Genomic DNA, 22,878 nt, shown 5'->3' on the forward strand with positions numbered 1-22,878 from the left:
AGGAGAGAATTAGAGAACGCACACTTAGATTCACACAGGACACCAAATAGGAAAGGAGAAGTACTCCAGATATAACAAACTGACCCTAGCCCCCCCGACACATAAACTACTGCAGCATAAATACTGGAGGCTGAGACAGGAGTGGTCAGGAGACACTGTAGCCCCACACGAGGACACCCCTGGACAGGGCCAAACAAGAAGGATATAACCCCACCCACTTTGCCAAAGCACAGCCCCCACACCACTAGAGGGATATCTTCAACCACCAACTTTAGTTCTCGAGCGAGCGAAGAAAGCTGTTTTGGGGAATTGTCATGACAGCTGTCCATAAAAATGGATAGAGGGTCCTCCTCTGATCTTTGCCATTTGATATATTCTGTGATAGCAAAGCCCATAGAGATCATCACTGTCTAGTGACAAGTGTGCCATCTAGCTATTCATCTCTGGTGGCTGAAAAGATTTTCAATTAAAATAAAATAAATTTTTATGAGGCTGTGCAGCAATGTCAATTTCACAGGATGACACATTAGTATAGGGTAAAGGGATTTTCTATTTATAGAAATAAATCTATTTCCTACCTTTATTTTTCATTCGTCTACCTTTCCTACCGTAAGGGAATTTCTGACAGCAGACCCTTTGAAAATCATTTTCCCATTCCAGATGATCCATGATCATGAAATGATTAATCAAATCATAATTGTGTATGCCTATTCATATAGATTATACATTTTCTTTGTATAGAGGCAGGATGTATATTTCTTGATCGTTGCGCTGGCAAATGGCCGCGGTGTGTTCGATTATCAATTGGGACAAATTATTGATTTCAATGGTGCTTGGCCTACATTTCACAAGTGCATAAAATGTTGTCGTGTCGCAGAGGGGCCAGGCTATGGTGTAGCCTTCTCTTATAATTTTCACTGCAAATGTACAAAGGAATTCTGATGTAAATACGTCAGCCTACACCATTTAGGAAAGACAAGCTGTGACAGATGTTTCTGATCGGATTGAAGACTATTTTTGAATGAATTAGATTTTTCTAGTAACTAATCTCAAACGCTGTTGGGGATGACACACAGTGCATTCGGAAAGTATTCAGACCCCTTGACTTTTCCCCTTCTTCAATCAACACACAATACCTGATAACGACAAAGCAAAAACGGGTTTTTAGATTTTTTTTGCAAATGTATAAATAAATAAAAATGAATCACATTTACATAAGTATTCAGACCCATTACTTAATAATTTGTCACATGTGCCGAATACAACCGGTGTAAACCTTACTCTGAAATGCTTACTAACAAGCCCTTAACCAACAATGCAGTTGAATAAATTGAGTTAAGAAAATATTTATTAAATAAGCTAAAGTGAACAAAAAAAAAATATATATATATAAGTAACACAATAAAATTACGTAACAATAACAAGTCTGTATACGGGGGTACCGTTACCGAGTAAATGTGCGTTACCGAGTAAATGTGTAGGTTAGTAGGTACAGGTTAGTAGAGGTAATATGTAAAGTGACTATGCATAGATAATAAACAGTGAGTAGCAGGGGGTGTCAATGCAGATATTCCAGGTGGCCATTTGATTAATTGTTCAACAGTCTTATGGCTTGGGGTTAGAAGCTGTTAATTAAAGAGCCTTTTGGTTCTAGACATGGTGCTTTGGTACTGCTTTCCGTGCGGTAGCAGAGAGAACTGTCTGTGAATTGGGTGACTGGAGTCTTTGACAATTTTTTGGGCCTTGCTCTGACACCGACTAGTATATAGGTCCTGGATGTCAGGAAGCTTGGCCCCAGTGATGTGCCCTCTGTTGTGCCTTATGGTCAGATGCCGAGCAGTTTACATACCGGGGGGTGGGGGTGAGGATGCTCTCAATTGTGCAGCTATAGAACTTTTTGAGGATCTGGGACCTGTCAAATCTTTTCAGTCTTCTGAGGAGGAAACGGTGTTGTCATGCCCTCTTCAGGACTGTCTTGGTGTGTTTGGACCATGATAGTTTGTTGGTGATGTGGACACTAGACTCGCTCCACTTCAGCCCCGTCGATGTTAAAGGGGGCCTGTTCGGCCCCCCTTTTCCTGTAGTTCACGATCCGCTCCTTTGTCTTGCTCACATTGAGGGAGAGGTTGTTGTCCTGGCACCACAGGGAGTGTCTGACGACCTCCCTATAGGCTGTCTTATCATTGTTGGTGATCAGGCCTACCGCCGTTGTGTTGTCAGCAATCTTAATGGCGGTGTTGGAGTCGTGCTTGGCCACGCAGTCTTGGGAGTACCGGAGGGGACTAATCACGCACCCTGACGGGCCCCATTGTTGAGGATCAGCATGGCACATGTGTTGTTGCCTTCCCTTACGACCTGGGGACGTCCCATCAGGAAGTCCAGGATCCAGTTGCAGAGGGAGGTGTTTAGTCCCAGGGTCCTTAGCTTAGTGATGAGCTTTGTGGGCACTATTTTGAATGCTGAGCTGTAGTCAATGAATAGCATTCTCACATAGGTGTTCCTTTTGTCCAGGTGGGAAAGGGCCGTGTGGAGTGTGATTGAGATTGCGTCATCTGTTGATCGGTTGGGGCGGTATGCGAATTTGAGTGGGTTTCCGGCATGATGGTGTTGTGATCCTTGACCAGCCTTTCAAAGCACTTCATGGCTAACGACGTGAGTGCTACAGGGCCGTAATCATTTAGGCAGGTTACCTTCGCTTTCTTGGGCACAGGGACTATGGTGGTCTGCTTGAAACGTGGGTATTACAGACTCGGTCAGGGAGAGGTTGAAAATGTCAGTGAAGACACGTTCCAGTTGGTTCACGCAGGCTTTGAGTACACGTCCTGGTAATCCATCTGGCCCCACTGCTTTGTGAATGTTGAGCTGTTTAAAGGTCTCGCTCACATTGGCTATGGAGAGCATGATCACACAGTCGTCCGGAACAGCTTGTGCTCTCTTGCATGCTGAAGTGTTGTTTGCCTCGAAACGAGCATAAAAGGCATTTAGCCTTTTATGTCTGGTAGGCTCACGTCACTGGGCAGCTAGTGGCTGGGTTTCCATTTGTAGTCGGTAATATTTTTCGAGCCCTGCCACATTCCACTAGCATTTTTATTTTTTAAGCGTCCGGATTAGTGTCCTGCTCCTTGAAAGCGGCAGCTCTAGCCTTTTGCTCGTTGCGGTTGTTGCCTGTAATCCATGGCTTCTGGTTGGGAAATGTGCGTACGGTCACTTTGGAAACAACGTCATCGATGCACTTATTGATGAAGCCGGGGGACTCCACAATGCCATTGGATGAATTTTGGATGAATCCCGGAACATATTCCAATTTTATGCTACAGCACAACAGTCCTGTAGCATCCATGTCAGCTGACCACTTCCAAATTGAGCGATTCTCTGGTTTCTTCCTGTTTTAGTTTTTTGCTTGTAAGCAGGAATGAGGAGGATATAATTATAGTCCGAGTTGCCAAATGGAGGGAGAGCTTTGTATGCATCTCTGAGTGTGAAATAAAGGTGGTATAGAGTTTTTTTTTTTTTCTTTTTTTTTCCCGCTCTGGTTGCACATGTGTCTTGCTGGTAGAAATGAGGTGAAACGGATTTAAGTTTGGCTGCATTGAAGTCCCCGGCCACTAGGAGTGCAGCTTCTGGATGAGCATTTTCTTGTTTGCTTATGGCCTTTTACAGCTTGTTGAGTGCGGTCTTAGTGCCAGCATCGGTTTGGCGCCTATGATCCTCACCCAACATGGCAAGTCATGACAACGGTAGCAGCAACATTATGTACAAAATGAGCTACAAACAAAATAGCACAGTTGGTTAGGAGCTCGTAAAACGGCACCCATCCCCTCTGGTGCCATTAATCATTGGGGCAGGTAGCGTTCCCTTGGCATCCACCAAACCCAGATTCGTCCATCGGACTGCCAGATGGTAAAACGTGATTAATCACTCCAGAGAATGCGTTTCCAATTCTCCAGAGTCCAATGGCGGCAAGCTTTACTTCACTCCAGCCGACACTTGGCATTGCTCATGGTGAAATTAGGTTTGTGTGCGGCTGCTCGGCCAAGGAAACCCATTTCATGAAGCACTCGACGAACATTTGTGCTGACGTTGCTTCAAGGACGTTTGGAACCGAGGACAGACAATTTTAACGTGCTTCAGCACTCGGTTGTCCCGTTCTGTGAGCTTGTGTGGCCTACCATTTCGCGGCTTAGCCGTTGGTGCTACGAGACGTTTACACTTCACAATAACAGCACTTATTGTTTGCCCTGCTAGAGCTGGCATGGTAAACATTTGAGGAACTGACTTGTTAGAAAGGTGGCATACGGACGGTGCAACTCTTCAGTAAGGCCATTCAACTGACAATGTTTGTCTATGGAGATTGCATGGCTGTGTGCTCGATTTTATACACCTGTCAGCAACGGGTGTGGCTGAAATAGCTGAATTTAATTTGCAGAGGCGTCCACATTTTGTGTGTCTGTCTCCTATCTATCTATCTATCTATCTATCTATCTATCTATCTATCTATCTATCTATCTATCTATCTATCTAAACAGTATAATTCTATAGGGATTTTTTTTACATTTTTGACTAATGGTCATAAATAATTTTGAATAAGTAATGAAGCGCAATGATGGAGATAGACATGAGCCTGTAACACTATCAGAGCAGAGAGTGGGAGAGAGATCATAGAAATAGAATCTCAAGCACACACTTTTCTCTCCCCACAGCAACGGCCATGCACTGCTCTCAAAACATACAATATTGCACAAACCTAAGCCAGGGTCCAACCCAACTGGTATGTTGTGGCCTGATGCTAGGTCTCCATGCACAAACACACACAGTGCATGGTTGTCAAAATCATCATATCTAAATCTCTTTGCATGTCAGGAATACCTGACTTTGCGTGTTCTTGTGTGTGTAACTCAAGACTAGGTTTTCAAAATTCCAGTAATGTTCCTTAAAACTCTCAGGTATTCTGATTCTGGATTCTGGATTTCCTGCTTATTCTCTCCTGATTCTAGGAATCTTCCCAACCAGGATTTCTGGAAAACCTGGACATTTTCAGAAAAAGTTACTGAAATTGTGCAACCCCACTTATTGAGTCCAAGCTTTTGTATGACCTCAAAAATATTTGAATCCTTTATGCTTGTTATATTTCAATGTGGAACTAAATAAGCCATTGCCATGTTTCCCTCAGGATGGGTTTGTGGTGCGGATCTACGCAACCAGTACAGACCCAGCACTGCAGCAGGAGCTTCAGCTGAAACTGGCCAGGAAGTGTCTCCATGCCTGCGGCATCTCTCTGTTTGACCTGGAGAAAGACCTTCACATCATCAGTGAGTCCTACTGACTATGCGCTCTGGTAAAGTTTCCCCTAGGTAGAGATCTATGGTCAGCTTCCCTTCCCCCAATCCTAACCTTAACCATTAGCGGGGGAAATGCTAAACTGACCCAAGATCTGTGTCTAGGGAAACTTCACCGTCTCACTCTATCAAATATTGGCATTAGGCATAATCATTTGTGTTTTTAGGTAAAGACTGTTGTCACTGAATCAGAGGATGGTCTTATTGTAACGTCTGGAATGGAATAAACGCAAACCACCATACCTTTCTATTCATTCTGTTCCAGGGATTGCAATGCACCGGTCTCCATGTGTGAGTTTCTGTAATATATTTCTGGGTGTGTGGATTTGTGCGTCTGTTTCTCATATCAAAATGTGTTTTCAAGGTACAGGGTTTGACGAGGAGGCAGCATTGCTGGGAGCAGGCAGGGAATTTGCTTTGATGAAAACTGCCTCAGGAAAGGTAAGAACACCAGAACTGTACAAACTGAGATGCATGTGTGTTACCGTTGCTGTGGGTGCAAAGAAGATTGAATTCGAGAAGCAGGCAATCGTCATTCTATTCTGATGTGACCAGCAACACGAGGGCTCTGCCCGGTCTGTTCTTCCTCATTATAAACACAAACACACCCTCCTTCTGCCTCACACAAGTCCATTAACCTCTAACATGGAATTGTCCAATAGTTTTCCGTTGCAAAGCGTTACCCGTTGCTATATTTTTTTTTGGTGCACTGCCTCTTATGCCTAATTTCTTAAACGAACACACAGACATATGGCTCGACATTCAGTTCAAATTTGACTGAAACCATTATTTCGATAAGTAAATTCACACTATTTCATTCTTCTGCTAGAGGAAATAGTCTGGTAAAAAATCTGGTTGTTGGTTCTTTTAGTCATGTTGCCACAGACGAGACCAGTCATTAATTCTGTTATGCAAAAGGTCTAGTCATCTGTTCACGAGTGGTTGCTATGCAGGCTGAGTAAAGTTAATTTCACTTGCTAGCTAGCAAGCCAACTTCAGCACCTGGAATGACAGTAAACTATTCGCATTTCCGTTAGAGCTTTGTGTTTATTGACATTTTCAAAGATGTTAATGTGTGAATTGCTCTGGCTCAGAAAAAGTAAATTTCTCTTCTGGACACTTCACTATGAATGCTACAAGGGAGATTGCTAGAGCGATGAGCTAAGTAAAGCCCCCCCGTGGCCAAACCCTCCCCTTACCCGGGCGACACTGGGCCAATTCGCCCGCCGCCCTATGGGACTCCCGATCATGTCCGGTTGTGAAATAGCCTGGGATCGAACCCGGGTCTGTAGTGACCCCTCTAGTACTGCGATGCTGTGCCCTTAAACTGCTGCGCCACTCGGGAGGCCCCAAAACACTGTTGTTCTAAACAGTGCAGGACACTTGCCAAGTGCAAGACAAAAATGGAAAAGTGCAAAAATATAAATGCTACATGCAACCATTTCTAAGATGTTACTGAGTTAAAGTTCATATAAGGAAGTCAGTCAATTTAACATGACTGGGAATACAGATATGCATCTGTTGGTCGCAGATACCTTAAATAAAAAGGTAGGGGCGTGGAGCCGAAAACTAGTCAGTATCTGGTGTGACCACAATTTGCCTCATGCGGCGTGACACATCTCCTTCACATAGTTGATTATGCAATTGATTGTGGTCTGGGGAATGTTGTCCCACTTCAATGGCTGTGCAAAGTAGATAGACATTGCCGGGTAGGTGAGTAATACAGGCCATGGAAGAATTGGGACATTTTCAGCTTCCAGGAATTGTGTACAGATCCTTGTGACATGGCTGTATATTGTCATGCTGAAACATGTGGTGATGGCAGCGGATGAAGGGCACGACAATGGGCGTCAGGATCTCGTCACGGGTATCTCTGTGCATTCAAATTGCAGTCGATAAAATTGAATTGTGTTCGTTGTCCGTAGCTTATGCCTGCTCATATCTTAACCTCACCACCACCATTGGAGACTTTGTTTACGATATTGACATCAGTAAACCTCTCACCCACACGTCTGCCATCTGCCCGTTACAGTGGAAACTGAGATTCATCTGTGAAGAGCACACTTCTCCAGTTTGCCAGTGGCCATCTGAAGTGAGAATTTTCCAACTGAAGTTGGCTGCGACTTCGAACTGCAGTCAGGTCAAGGCCCTGGTGAAGACGACGAGCATGCAGATTATCTTCAATAAACCTCTTATGGCTGCATCCCTTTGTTCTCAATTTCTGCATGAAGACATACCCTAATCTAACTGCCTGTAGCTCAGCCCCAGAGGCAAGGATATGCATAATATTGGTATCATTTTAATGGAAACATTCTGAAGTTTGTGGAATTGTTAATTGAATGTAGGAGAATATAACACAGTAGATCTGGTGGGAGAAAAGAGAAAGAAAGAGCATACGTTTTCTGTTTTTTATTGTTGTAGCATCATCTTTCACATGTACTAGAATAGCCACACAGTCAGATAGGATGCTGGAGATAATTTTGATGGATAACACAAGAGGGCAACTGTAGGTGTGCAAAGTTTCCGACTGATAACTTCAGGAATGGGTGAGCTACATGACATTTAGCATGAAGTCACCCAGGTGTCCCACACAAGTTGCCCAAATGTACCCAAGTGGCCGAATTGGTCAAATGACCTATAACTAACTATACAACAGTGCAAATAACTATATACAACATATCAAAAAGAAATTCTAACACACACACACAAAATAAAAAAAATATATATTAGAAAATAAATGTTTAAAAAAAACAGTACACCCTTTGGAAGTCCTCTACACAATATTTTGCTGCCTGTGCCATAGCAGTCTCTTTCTGATGTAAAGCAGAGGCAAACTGAACAAGTGGTGCAGTTCATGCGACATAGAACACAACGACGCCTCCATGCTGTGCCCTTTTGGCCCTGAGGCACAGTCATGCCTGTAGTAATGAACTGTGGCATATGAACACCACTGGGGGCAGAGGTAGAGCGGGCAGCTTGGCACCGGGGGCTCCCAGTCGGAGTCGCTATCACTGAAAGAAAACATAAAAAAATATTTATATTGTATGAGCCTTTTATCATCACATAAAATAAACAGATATGTATTGTATAGAGCAGAGGGAACAGTCACTAAGGTGAAGTGCTGTTCCATTCAACTCCGGCCATTGTTGTGGGCCTGCTCTCCCCTGAACAGCACCCAATGGCTATTTCATATGGAAATCGAGAGGAGTAGCAGGCGCAGTGGCCATGTGTGTGTTTGCTGTTCTACTGCATTCCATTTGAATAAAAAAAATTGAAAATATAACCTGACATGGAAAATATATATACACTGCTCAAAAAAATAAAGGGAACACTAAAATAACACATCCTAGAACTGAATGAATGAAATATTCTTATTGAATATTTTTTTCATTACATAGTTGAATGTGCTGACAACAAAATCACACAAATTATCAATGGAAATCCAGTTTATCAACCCATGGAGGTCTGGATTTGGAGTCACACTCAAAATTAAAGTGGAAAACAACACTACAGGCTGATCCAACTTTGATGTAATGTCCTTAAAACAAGTCAAAATGAGGCTCAGTAGTGTGTGTGTGGCCTCCACGTGCCTGTATGACCCCCCTACAACGCCTGGGCATGTTCCTGATGAGGTGGCGGTTGGTCTCCTGAGGGATCTGAGGGCTGTGCGGCCCCCCAAAGAAATGCCACCCCATACCATGACTCACCCACCACCAAACCGGTCATGCTGGAGGATGTTGCAGGCAGCAGAACATTCTCCACGGCATCTCCAGACTCTGTCACGTCTGTCACGTGCTCAGTGTGAACCTGCTTTCGTCTGTGAAGAGCACAGGGCGCCAGTGGCGAATTTGCCAATCTTGGTGTTCTCTGGCAAATGCCAGAGCACAACCCCCACCTGTGGACGTCGAGCCCTCATACCACCCTCATGGAGTCTGTTTCTGACCGTTTGAGCAGACACATGCACATTTGTGGCCTGCTGGATGTCATTTTGCAGGGCTCTGGCAGTGCTCCTCCTTGCACAAAGGCGGAGGTAGCGGTCCTGCTGCTGGGTTGTTGCCCTCCTACGGCCTCCTCCACGTCTCCTGATGTACTGGCCTGTCTCCTGGTAGCGCCTCCATGCTCTGGACACTACGCTGACAGACACAGCAAACCTTCTTGCCACAGCTCGCATTGATGTGCCATCCTGGATGAGCTGCACTACCTGAGCCACTTGTGTAGGTTGTAGACTCAGTCTCATGCTACCACTAGAGTGAAAGCACCGCCAGCATTCAAAAGTGACCAAAACATCAGCCAGGAAGCATAGGAACTGAGAAGTGGTCTGTGGTCCCCACCTGCAGAACCACTCCTTTATTGTGGGTGTCTTGCTAATTGCCTATAATTTCCACCTGTTGTCTATTCCATTTGCACAACAGCATGTGAAATTTATTGTCAATCAGTGTTGCTTCCTAAGTGGACAGTTTGATTTCACAGAAGTGTGATTGACTTGGAGTTACATTGTGTTGTTTAAGTGTTACCTTTATTTTTTTGAGCAGTGTGTATATATATACAGTGGGGAAAAAAGGATTTAGTCAGCCACCAATTGTTCAAGTTCTCCCACTTAAAAAGATGAGAGAGGCCTGTAATTATCATCATAGGTACACTTCAACTATGACAGACAAAATGAGAAAAAAAAATCCAGAAAATCAAATTTTTAATGAATTTATTTGCAAATTATGGTGGAAAATAAGTATTTGGTCACCTACAAACAAGCAAGATTTTTGGCTCTCACAGACCTGTAACTTCTTCTTTAAAGAGGTCCTCTGTCCTCCACTCGTTACCTGTATTAATGGCACCTGTTTGAACTTGTTATCAGTATAAAAACCTCCTTCCATCAGCAAGGGCATTGAAGATGAAACGTGGCTATGTCTTTCAGCATGGCAATGATCCCAAACACACTGCCCGGGCAACAAAGGAGTGGCTTCGTAAGAAGCATTTCAAGGTCCTGGAGTGGCCTAGCCAGTCTCCAGATCTCAACCCCATAGAAAATCTTTGGAGGGAGTTGAAAGTCCGTGTTGATTAGCAACAGCCCCAAAACATCACTGCTCTAGAGGAGATCTGCATGGAGGAATGGGCCAAAATACCAGCAACAGTGTGTGAAAACCTTGTGAAGACTTACAGAAAACGTTTGACCCTTGTCATTGCCAACAAAGGTATACAAGAAAGTATTTAGAAACTTTTGTTATTGACCAAATACTTATTTTCCACCATAATTTGCAAATAAATTTAAAATTTAAAATCCTACAATGTGATTATCTGGATTTTTATTTCTCATTTTGTCTGTCATTTTTGAAGTGTACCTATAATGAAAATTACAGGCCCCACATCTTTTTAAGTGGGAAAACATGCACAATTGGTGTCTGACTAAATACTTTTTTGCCCCACTGTATATATATATATATTATATATATATATACACACACACCCACACACACACACACACACACACACACACATTTCATATACATTCTTTTGCAAATAAAAATAAATATATATATATATATATTTTTCATAAAACAGCATTAGCCGTCCAAAAAATCTCTCACTTTCACTTTTTCACTTTCACTTTAGACTTTGACTTCTCTTTTCCTGATTTATTCACCATGATGTCTTCAATGAAATCATTTAAAATACAACTTTCCAAAATACAGCTGCGCGTAACAAGCGTTACAGCAAGTCCTCTGATAGTCAAGGCGAGAATGCAGTTCCTTACGCGTGAGCAAGATATCATAATGTAAGTCTCATAATTTTACCTTCAGATGTGAATGTGTAAAAACTGTCATGGCGGAAAATGTTTCTGTTCTTGATTGCTCTTCTCAAACAAAAGCATGGGTTTTGTTCTCTGTAATAGCTATTTTAAATAGGAAAACGTAGTTTGATTACCAAGATTCTAATCTTTTGAAGGATGTAAGACACTTGCCTTTTCAAGAATGTTTAATGTTATGACGTTGACGTTATGACCTCATGACACACAGGACCATCAATTTACATGTTGCATTTATATTGTTCAGTGTAGCTCGTCTGGTATGCTCGCGTCACTGGACAGCTCACGGCTGTGTTTCCCTTTTAATCTGTGATAGTTTGCATGCCCTGTCACATCCGACAAGTGTCTGAGCTGATGTAGTGTGATTCGATCTTAGTCCTGTATTGACGATTTGCATTTTTGATGGTTTAACGGAGGGCGTAGTGGGATTTCTTATAAGCCTCCGGATTAGTGTCCTGCTCCTTGAAAGCAGCAGCTCTAGCCTTTAGCTCAGTGCGGATGTTGCCTGTAATCCATGGCTTCTGGTTGGGATATGTACAGTGCCTTCAGGAAGAATTTACACCCCTTTTACTTATTCTACCTTTTGTTACAGCCTGAATTTAAAATTGATTCAAATCAGATTTTGTCACTGGCCTACACACAATAGCCCATAATGTCAAGGGGAATTATGTTTTTAGAAATATTGACAAATGTAAATCTGAAAAGTCTTCAGTCAATAAGTATTCAACCCCTTTGTTATGGCAAGCCCAAATAAATTCAGGAGTAAAAATATGCCTACAAAGTCACGTAAGTACATGCAATCACTCTATGTGGAATAATAGTGCTTAACACAATTATCTGTAAGGTCCCAGAGTCGAGCAGGGAATTTCAAACACAGATTCAACCACACAGACCAATAAGGTTTTCCAATGCTTCACCAAGGAGGGCACCTATTGGTAGATGGGTAAAAATAAGAAAAGCAGACATAGAATATCCCTTTGAGCATGGGGAAGTTATTAGTTACACTTTGGATGATGTATCAGTATACCCAGTCACTACAAATATACAGGCGTCCAGAGAGAAAGGAAACCGCTCTTGGATTTCACCATGAGGCCAATGGTGACTTTAAAACTGTTAGTTTAATGGCTGTGATAGAAAACTGAGGATGGATCAAAAACATTGTAGTTACTCCAGAATACTTACCTAAATGACCAGAGTGAAAAGGAAGCCTGTACAGAATAAAAATGTATCATCTTTGTAATAAGGCACTAAAGTAAATCTGTAAAAAATGTGGCAAAGAAATTAACTTTATGTCCTGAATAGAAAGTGTTATGTTTGGGGCAAACACAACACATCACTGAGTACCACTCGTCATATTTTGAACGATTGTGGTGGCTGCATCATGTTTTGGGTATGCTTGTCATCGGCAAGGACTAGGTCAGGGGTGTCAAACTTAGTCAGCGCACGGGCCATATTAAAACAACACATCGAATTTGCACGCCAGACATAGCCTATTATGTTTGTTTACAAAACATACAACTCAGACGAAACTGGCCATTGTTTTGTAAAAAATAATATGCCCCTTTATTAATGTGCAATTATTTACATAGAATGCTGTAGAAAGCATTTTAAAACAAAATCTATAAATAATATTTGTCCAGCTTTTGCTACTATGCTTACCCTAATCAAACAGTATTAAATAACACCAATTAACAAAAACAGAGTTAAGTTGTTGTAACGTTTAAACTTAAGTTTGTTTTTTAGACTCTGCATTGCATGTAATTGGTGTGATTGAGTGCAGCATTGCTGTATGGTGCACTCAAAACTAGGGATGCACGATATATCGGTGAGCATGTTGGAATTGGAATATTAGCTAAAAATAGCAGCATCGGCCCGATGTCTATTTTAACGGCAATGTGCAAAACTGATGTTAAAGCTGACGTGCGTTCCCTAATTAACCTGTCAGAACCCATCCAATGTGTCCTCTGTGTCTGCTAGGAACGTCTGTCATTTGGATTACTTGGAACGGGGTCAAAGGTGCGGAAGGTTTTGAAGAGTTTGTCAAGGCGTTCCGTGCCAAGCGGGAGGTTAGGGTTGGCTTCATCCTGTGGGGAAATTGCGGCCAAAAGCCCAAGAGGAGAATCCAAGCTTTGGCTTTGTTGGCGAAGAGGCATCATATTACTCTGTGCCGAATGGCCAAGGGGAGAAGACTGAGGGACACGTGAGAGAGGTCTGAAACCTTTCGCCTTCACTCCTTTGAGTACAGAGCTCTGGTTGCTTGGTTGGGTAGACACGCTGAATTCCTCCAGATGGTACTTAACTTCTCTGGGATATGAGGGACGGTAGCGTCCCACCTCGCCAACAGCCAGTGAAATTGCAGGGGGCCAAATTCAAAACAGAAATCCCATAATTAAAATTCCTCAAACATACAAGTATTTTACACAATTTTAAAGATAAACTTCTTGTAAATCCAGCCACAGTGTCCGATTTCAAATAGGCTTTAAGGCGAAAGCACACCAAACGATTATGTTAGGTCAGCACCTAGTAACAGAAAACCATACAGCCATTTTCCAGGAGAGGGCTCACAAAAATCAGAAATAGCACCTTTGATGGCACTCACAGGACTTCATGTTACACAATAAATGTGTGTTTTGTTCTATAAAGTTAATCTTTATGTCCAAAAACCTCTTTTGAAATTGGTGTGTTATGATCAGAAATGCATTGTCTCAAACAAACATCCGGTGAAAGTGCAGAGAGCCACATCAAATTACAGAAATACTCATCATAAACATTAATAAAAGATACAAGTGTTATACATGGAAATATAGATACACTTCTCCTTAATGCAACCGCTGTGTCAAATTTCAAAAAGGCTTTACGACGAAAGCACACCTTGCGTTAGGTCAGCGCTAGTCACAGAAAAACATCCAGTCATTTTACAAAGAAGGAGAGGTGTCAGAAAAGTCAGAAATAGCGTTATAAATAGTCACTTACCTTTGATCTTCATCAGAATGCACTCCCAATCCCAGTTCCACAATAAATGTGTGTTTTGTTTGATAAAGTCCATCATTTATGTCCAAATACCTCCTTTTTTTCACGCGTTTAGCCCAGTAATCCAAATGCATAATTGCGCGATCACTTGTTCAGACGAAATGTCAAAAAGTTATTTTACAGTTCGTTGAAACATGTCAAATGATGTATAGAATCAATATTTAGGATGTTTTTAACATAAATCTTCAATGATGTTCCAACTGGAGAATTCCTTTATAAATGCAATGGAACGCAGCTACCTCCCACGGGAGTGCGCGTGAACAGCTCATGGCACTCTGCCAGACACCTGGTTGAAACAGCTCTCTTTCTCTCCCCCTTCACAGTCGAAGCCTCAAACAAGGTTCTAAAGACTGTTGACATCTAGTGGAAGCCTTAGTGTCTATGGGGTCATATTGTACTTCCTATCTTCGATAGGCAATGACTTGAAAAACTACAACCTCAGATTTCCCACTTCCTGGTTGGATTTTTTTCTCAGGTTTTTGCCTGCCATATGAGTTCTGTCATACTCACAGACATGATTCAAACAGTTTTATAAACTAAGAGTGTTTCCTATCCAACTCTACTAATTATATGCATATTCTAGCTTTTGGGCCTGAGTAGCAGGCAGTTTACTCTGGGCACCTTTTTATCCAAGCTACTCAATACTGCCCCCCAGTCCCAAAGAAGTTAAGGGTGGTATTCTGCTGCATAGCAGAGTCCACTTGGGTGCATAGAGTACTGATTTTAGACATGAGTGTTGCACTTGCTTGGTTTGGCCTCATACTTATTTGTCATGGTTTGCAGGTAGACGTCTTGAGTACGAAGCGAGCGATTCAGTGATATGTCCTCTGCCTGCTTAGAAATCAATATTTCCATCTTCATCACATTAGTTCTCTCATCATTCATTTGGTCAGCGACTTCAATGAGTTCTGCTGATTTGTCATCCAACTTAGTTATTGTGTTCATTAACTGATTGTCTTTGGTCTGCAGCATTACGACTAGAACATTATAGCTTTGTGTAAAGTTCATCAAAACTGCATGCATGTTATCAAATTCTGCTCTCCGGTTTGTAGATAACTCGACAGATTTATCTAGTTTGGAGTAGTCTACATTGTATTTCGTTTTGGCTAAATTGAGTTGTTCCTGTTGAAAATGATTTTTTTGAAGAGTTTGCTCGTTCATTGCCAAGTTTTCATTATTTGTTCAGTTTTCAAACGCAGTTCCTCGGCTAGCAGAATGTTTACCTTTCCTGCTTTCATCATTTGTTGCTCGCTTCTCTCCCCTGTCCCTTCATATCAGCCATTTATTGCTTGTGCTTCTGCTGAGCACTGCGTTACTGGACTGATGCCAATATCTGATGGCGATACATCAGGGCTAAAATGGAGAGAACCTTTACAAGGCCTGCGCCTGATAGTTGATTTTGGAGAGCATTTGTCTCAATTTCTGCCGTTTTTCCTCTAATTGCATAGTTAGTTATTGCTGCTGAGGTCAGTGATCAATCCTTTTATGGGTGAGGGTTCACTAATTAGCGGGAGACTGGGAACCACCCCCTCTGATAGCTTGCACATTATAATTTACATTTTTTTTAAAGTTTGGAGTTTGAGTCATTGGAAGCGTCAAACAAAACGATTAATCTATTTTAAGACGTTAATGGACCAACATTACTGGATCAGTAATGTTGAATGTGAATGAATTTGCGAAAGCAAATTTAAATGATTAATCATACTCTGATCATAATCTGTATAGGCTATCTGGGAAATAAACTTTAATTAACCTGAAAGCATTGCTGCATCTGGGTTAATGTGAAAAAGTTTCAAATGTCTCATAAATTAAATGAGACACCGATATCCAATCATTTGAGATTGTGTAACCAGTAGTTGAAATGTGACTATACATTCACCACCAGGGTCACTTGGTGGTCACTTGGTGGTGAGACAATCTGAAGCGTGCAAATGTTGTTCTGAGAGACACTATTGTCTGAGCTGAGGTGGAGGAGAAACACCTCTGGCCATTTGGAATGGGCATCATCTATAACCAGAAACGTGCTTTTCAAAGCGGCCGGCGTTGTCCACATGGATTCTCTGGGACAGGAGCATGTGAAGGGTTTCCAAACATCCTCTACAGTTCTTCTCCATATTTTCTATCTGTTGATCCAGACCTGGCCACCAGTAGTGGCTTCTCGCGAGTAGCTTCATTTTGACAATTCCAACATGCCCTTCATGTAGTTGCAGCAAAACCTGATGTTGGCATTTCTGGGGTATCGTGACTTTCATTCCTCACATCAAACATCCTTGGTATGTTGTAGTTTTGTTTCTCCGCTGGAAATACGTTGTCAGATTATTTCTGCCTGTAGCTGGCCATCCTGACATGGTGTAGGTGTATACTTTTGACAATGTCATATCTGTCCTTGTCTCCTGGTTGGTAATAGTGTATGACAGGTAGGTATGGAAAATGTCCACTGCATCCACACTCGTTTGTCTGTCTCTTGTACAGTCTGTATAGACCATCTGCATTTGTGTGGAGGGACGACGGCTTAAACTCAATGTCTTTCATATGACCGGCAAGGAGCGAGGCGTATAGCTGTTACCTGGCCACTGTCATTGCCGGAATGCCTTTCTTTGGACTGAAAATGGAAAGCAGTGGTTGGTGATCCATAACCAATTTGAAATGCTTGCCATATAGGTATGCTTGGAATTTCTTGATGCCCCACACTAGTGCCAGGACTTATTTGTCGATTTTTGAATAGTTCTTCTCTGCATCATTCAATCTTCGTGATGCAAAGTGCACTGGTCTCTGTGATCCATCTTTCAGTGTGTTTGAAAGGATGGCCCCTAAGCCATAAGGGGACGCATCACCAGCCAACTTCACTGGCAGTTCAGGGTCGTAATGCATCAGGACCTGTTCAGATGTGTTGAGCCGTTTTGCCTCAATTTTCACACTGTTCTGTCCACTGATATGTCATATTATTTTCCAGGAGCTGTTTGAGGGGCTGGAGTGCTGCTGAAAGGTTTGGGAGGCATCTCCTGTAGTAATTGTTCAGTCCAGTGAAAGATCTCTCTTCTGTCACATTTTTGCGGTCGTGGTGCCTGTACCACTCCATACATTTTGTCCTGTGTTTTGTGCAATTCATTGCAGTCGATTTCATGTTCACAGAAGACTGTCTTGTCACTTGTGTAAGTTTGCCTGTAGTCCATACTCTTTCAGTCTTCTCAGGACCTTTTCCATGTTAGCCATGTGATCTTTGTGTCTGCATCCTGTTATGATCATATCATCCAGGATACATTGGGTTCCTGGGATTCCTTGAAAGATGTGGTCAATAGTTCATTGCCAAATGGCTGGGGCTGATGAAATGCCAAAAAACCAGACGGTTATACCTGTATAGACCTTTGTGTGTGTTTGTCAGGTACTGTTTGGAGCTCTTTTAAACAGGTAGTTGCAGGTAAGCCTGTTTCAGGTAAATTCTACTGAAGTGTTTCCCACCAGCTAGTGCAGCAAAACATGTCATCCAGATGTGGCGGGGGGTTTTGGTCCACATGCAACATTGAATTCACAGGTATCTTAAGGTCCCATCCTTCCCGGTAATCGGGCAACTTTTGCAAAAGAAAATTATGTCTGAGTGAGGGAAATGCTGTAAATTAAGAGAACTCAATGTATTCTGAAAGATGAGATGTTGAGGATTATAATAAATACCACTTTGATGTTACAGTGCCTTGCGAAAGTATTCAGCCCCCTTGAACTTTGCGACCTTTTGCCACATTTCAGGCTTCAAACATAAAGATATGAAACTGTATTTTTTTGTGAAGAATCAACAACAAGTGGGACACAATCATGAAGTGGAACGACATTTATTGGATATTTCAAACTTTTTTAACAAATCAAAAACTGAAAAATTGGGCGTGCAAAAAAGCCGATACCGATTAATCAGACTTTTTTTATTTATTTGTAATAATGACAATTACAACAATACTGAATGAACACTTATTTTAACTTAATATAATACATCAATAAAATCAATTTAGCCTCAAGTAAATAATGAAACATGTTCAATTTGGTTTAAATAAAAGTAAAAGTACAATATGTTCCATGTAAAATATGTGCCATGTAAGAAAGCTAACGTTTCAGTTCCTTGCTCAGAACATGAGAATATATGAAAGTTGGTGGTTCCTTTTAAAATGAGTCTTCAATATTCCCAGGTAATAAGTTTTAGGTTGTATTTATTTTAGGAATTATAGGACTATTTCCCTCTATACCATTTGTATTTCATTAACCTTTGACTATTGGATGATCTTATAGGCACTTTAGTATTGCCAGTGTAACAGTATATCTTCCGTCCCTCTCCTCGCTCCTCCCTGGGCTCGAACCAGCAATACAACGACAATTAGCGCGCGCTAACTAGCCAGCCATTTCACTTCGGTTACACCAGCCTCATCTCGGGAGTTGATAGGCTTGAAGTCATAAACAGCGCAATGCTTGACGCACAACGAAGAGCTGCTGGCAAAACACACGAAAGTGCTGTTTGAATGAATGTTTATGCGCCTGCTTCTGCCTACCACCGCTCAGTCAGATACTTGTATGCTCAGTCAGATTATATGCAACGCAGGACACGCTAGATAATATCTAGTAATATCATCAACCATGTGTAGTTAACTAGTGATTGATTGATTGTTTTTTATAAGATAAGTTTAATGCTAGCTAGCAACTTACCTTGGCTTACTGCATTCGCATAACAGGCAGCCTCCTTGTGGAGTGCAACGAGAAAGAGGCAGGTCGTTATTGCGTTGGACTAGTTAAGGTTGCAAGGTTGGATCCCCCGAGCTGACATGGTGAAAATCTGTTGTTCTACCCCTGAACAAGGCAGTTAACCCACTGTTCCTAGGCTGTCATTGAAAATAAGAATGTGTTCTCAACTGACTTGCCTAGTTAAATAAAGATTAAATAAAGGTGTAAAAAATAAAATAAAAATCTGCAAATCGGCGCCCAAAAATACCGATTTCCGATTGGTATGAAAACTTGAAATCGGCCCTAATTAATCGGCCATTCTGATTAATCGGTCGACCTCTAGTTCTAACCAAGTTATGACAAGTTATATTAGCGGTTATGACAAAGTGTTACCAAGCAGTGTGTCTGCTCTAGTTTCTCAATGGCACAGCTAGTAGAGCTCAAAGTACCTTATAGTTGAAGACTCTTCTTTGAGTCATAAGTGCATTAAAATTGCTTAGGGAACTATGCACACTTTAGTGAGGTGTGTGGCAACTTGCACCTACACCACATTTTCCAGGAGTAGTCTTATCATGTTACTGAATGTATCCAGAGTGTATTCTGGTTTCTTTATCAACAAATATGTGAAAAGTACAGGAGATGAAAAAATCAGCAGTGTCATATTTGGATTGTCTTGTGTCAGGTGAACTGTTATGTCCAACTTTGGTCTAATAATTTCCCCATTATCTCCAAACTGTTCCCTTTCAATTGCTACAATGGTTGTCCATATGCTCTTCATTTCTTTCCTGTAAGAAACATTTCAATTTAGCCTTATCCAAATAGGCCAATTCCCACGAGTGTTAAGGTGATTTGGGCTGAATTGGCTGATTTTTGCCTCAGTTTTCCTCCTTGTCATTAAGAAATGCAACTGAAAAGATGATTTGAGACTTGGAGGCGTGCTTTGATGTGTGTTTCTTGTGTGTGTCTTCGCAGATGGGATGTGTTCGTACATTCTCTCTGGAAACAGTCACTCACTGGTCTAAACAACTTAAACAGTCTAAGCAGCTCTGTTATAGCAAGTAAAGTGGTCAAGTGAGGTTTTCTCTCATTTGTGTCTGGAGGTAGTAGTAAGTTAGCCAACTTGAGCCAATTAGCTTTTGTGGTTCACTGATGTTGTGATAATCAGATGTTACAGGAATTCAATTCCTACATGTTTTAATACCCAATTAAATTCAACACTCTGTCCACTTCTAGGAATTTGTAAGACTTATTTGCATAAAATGGACAGAGACCAGTCTCAAAATCAATCAGCAGCGTTTATTCTCGAGAGTACTGAACATGATGCAGTTTACCACAGGTTATAAACTGAAAATGACATCATTAGTTTTCGAACCGTCTCTTCTCCACCCTGGTACAAAGGCAGTATCTCAAGCCTTCCCACATCGTCCCACCAATTTAATATAATATAAGTCTTCCTGTGTAGATAAGCATTCTAGCCAGTCTGACGATAAGTTCATTCATTTCTACCAAGGAACAGTCAGTCATTGTTCTAATTCTTGATTATATTTACACACATTATATTCAGTACTAGGATTAAAAGAAAATTCATACATCTATACAGTAACATAATAGTATTCTGATTATTCAGTCCTGATTGAAATGTTTACATAATTAGTCATTATTGATAAAAAATCCCTTAACATCAGAACACTCCTTTTCAGCCGAAGCATCCGGTCTGAGACCATGGTAAAGTTAGAGGTTTTCAACCGTTAAAGTTAGTTTTTCACGACCGTTCCTTTTAAAAATATTTTCTCTCTCTACCCCTCCCTCTCCACCCTGCCCCTCCCTCTCCACCCTGCCCCTCCCTTCTCAGATCTACTACACAGGGAAGTATCAGAGCCTTGGCATCAAGCAAGGTGGTCCATCGGCAGGTAAATGGGTGGAGCTGCCTGTCACCAAGTCCCCTAAGATCATCCAGTTCTCGGTGGGCCATGACGGCTCACACGCCCTGCTTGTGGCCGAGGATGGCAGCGTGTTCTTCACCGGCTCTGCCAGCAAGGGAGAGGATGGAGAGTCCAGTAAGTATGGATGAGAACACACACCTACACAGACGAGAATACGCATGGATGTGATTCAAGATGGCGCTGACGGATATGGCTATTGAGTTACTTTTTTTCATGTTTATCTTTACTTTTTTGTACAGAAAGTTCATACTATTATCACATGACCACCATGTACTTCTGGACATCAGATCGACAGTTGGTAACCTTGATTTCGAATTCAACAGACTCCGATGTTCCCTTGTTCATGCCTTTGTTTTATGGGCTACCAAAACGCTGCAGGTGTAGACGCCATAGACGAGCCGGCTTCCTTGTGAGACTGAGATGAAGAGAAAATCACCCTGTAGCATCTGTAATTATGAAGTGCTTTGAAAAGCTGGACATGACACAAATCAACACCATCTTCCCAAACACACTGGACCCACTCCAATTTAATACCGCCACAACAGATCCACAAATTCCAGATCCACTTTTCTTCTTTTTTTTACCCCTTTTTTCTCCCCAATATCGTAGTATCCAATTGTTTTTAGTAGCTACTATCTTGTCTAATCGCTACAACTCCCATACAGGCTCGGGAGAGACGAAGGTTGAGAGACCCAACCAAGCCGCACTGCTTCTTAACACAGCTTCTTAACACAGCGCACATCCAACCCGGAAGCCAGCCGCAATGTGTCGGAGGAAACACTGTGCACCTGGCAACCTTGGTTACCGCGCACTGCGCCCGGCCCGCCACAGGAGTCGCTGGTGCACGATGAGACAAGGATATCCCTACCGGCCAAACCCTCCCTAACCTAATTGTGCGTCGCCCCACGGACCTCCCGGTCGCGGCTGGCTGCGACAGAGCTTGGGCGCGAACCCAGAGTCTCTGGTGGCACAGCTGGTGCTGCAGTACAACGCCCTTAACCACTGCGCCACCCGGGAGGCCCTAATGACACAATCTCAATTGCACTTCTTCCCATCTGGAAGAGGAGAAATAACTACGTAAGAATGCTATTTCCAGAATAAAGCTTGGTGCACCAAGTTTGCTGACGACACAACGTTGGTAGGCCTAATCACCGACGGCGATGAGACGGTCTACAGGGGGAGGTCGGAGACCTAGCAGTGTGGTGCCAGGACAACAACCTCTCCCTCAACGCCAGTAAGCCCAAGGAGCTGATGGTGGACTGCAGAAGAAAGGGGAGATCACTCCCCCATCCACATCAATGGAGCTGTTGTGGTGTTAGGATTAGGGTTAGAAGGCCTTCAAGTTCCTCTGTGTCCACAACACTAAGAACTTAAGACAAAAAAAAAAAAAAGATTAATTGTTGGGCCGCGGGTGTGAAAGATTCAGCAGACTACTGGCATTACACATCTGGCTAAAAGAATACTGAACCTCTGCTGGAGTCACTTTTATTGATAACTTCTGGAAACAGAAGATACTCTACAGGAATGACGGAGTCCATCCAAATCATATTTGCTCCTGGATTCTCCACGCATTTCAAGGCTGCGTTGAAACAATGACTGGTAAATGATCCAAGACCAGCTCAGTTCAATCCCTACCGTTGTGACAATGAGTCATCATAATGCTGCATCAAATGTACATGATCTTAGGGGCATTGGCCAACAATGTAAGTGATTTAGTTTATGTTCCCCTAATTGCACAGAATACATCTGCTTATCCTACAGCTACTGTAAGCAGTAATCATCAGCCAGAGTTACACAACCAGAGTTACACTGTTAGCACTAAGGCAGTGTGCAATAGTAGGAAGCCCATTCTGGTGGGAAGCTGCTATAGACCACCAAGTGCTAACAGTCAGTATCTGGATAATATGTGTGTGATTCTTGATAATGTTCAGTTGAAGTCGGAAGTTTACATTCACCTTAGCCAAACACATTTCAACTTAGTTTAAAAAAAAAAATTCTGACATTTAATCCATGTAAAAATGCCCTGTCTTCAGTCAGTTAGGATCACCACTTTATTTTAAGAATGTGAAAT

At 42.1% G+C, this 22,878-nt stretch overlaps 1 protein-coding gene across 8 annotated transcripts in view; it reads left to right on the plus strand.

The window, feature by feature from the left end:
• mycbp2 (MYC binding protein 2) overlaps positions 1 to 22,878 on the plus strand; it is a 294,316-nt gene that overhangs the window by 81,320 nt on the left and 190,118 nt on the right. For all 8 annotated transcript variants that reach the window (XM_021578600.2, XM_021578599.2, XM_021578604.2 and 5 more), the window contains exons 10-12: positions 5,171 to 5,309; positions 5,701 to 5,777; positions 20,717 to 20,921. In XM_021578600.2, the coding sequence (XP_021434275.2) occupies positions 5,171 to 5,309; positions 5,701 to 5,777; positions 20,717 to 20,921 (421 nt within the window). The remainder of the gene's footprint in view (positions 1 to 5,170; positions 5,310 to 5,700; positions 5,778 to 20,716; positions 20,922 to 22,878) is intronic.

Source organism: Oncorhynchus mykiss, chromosome 22, assembly GCF_013265735.2.
Source record: "Oncorhynchus mykiss isolate Arlee chromosome 22, USDA_OmykA_1.1, whole genome shotgun sequence".
In the NCBI taxonomy this organism is placed as follows: Eukaryota; Metazoa; Chordata; class Actinopteri; order Salmoniformes; family Salmonidae; genus Oncorhynchus; species Oncorhynchus mykiss.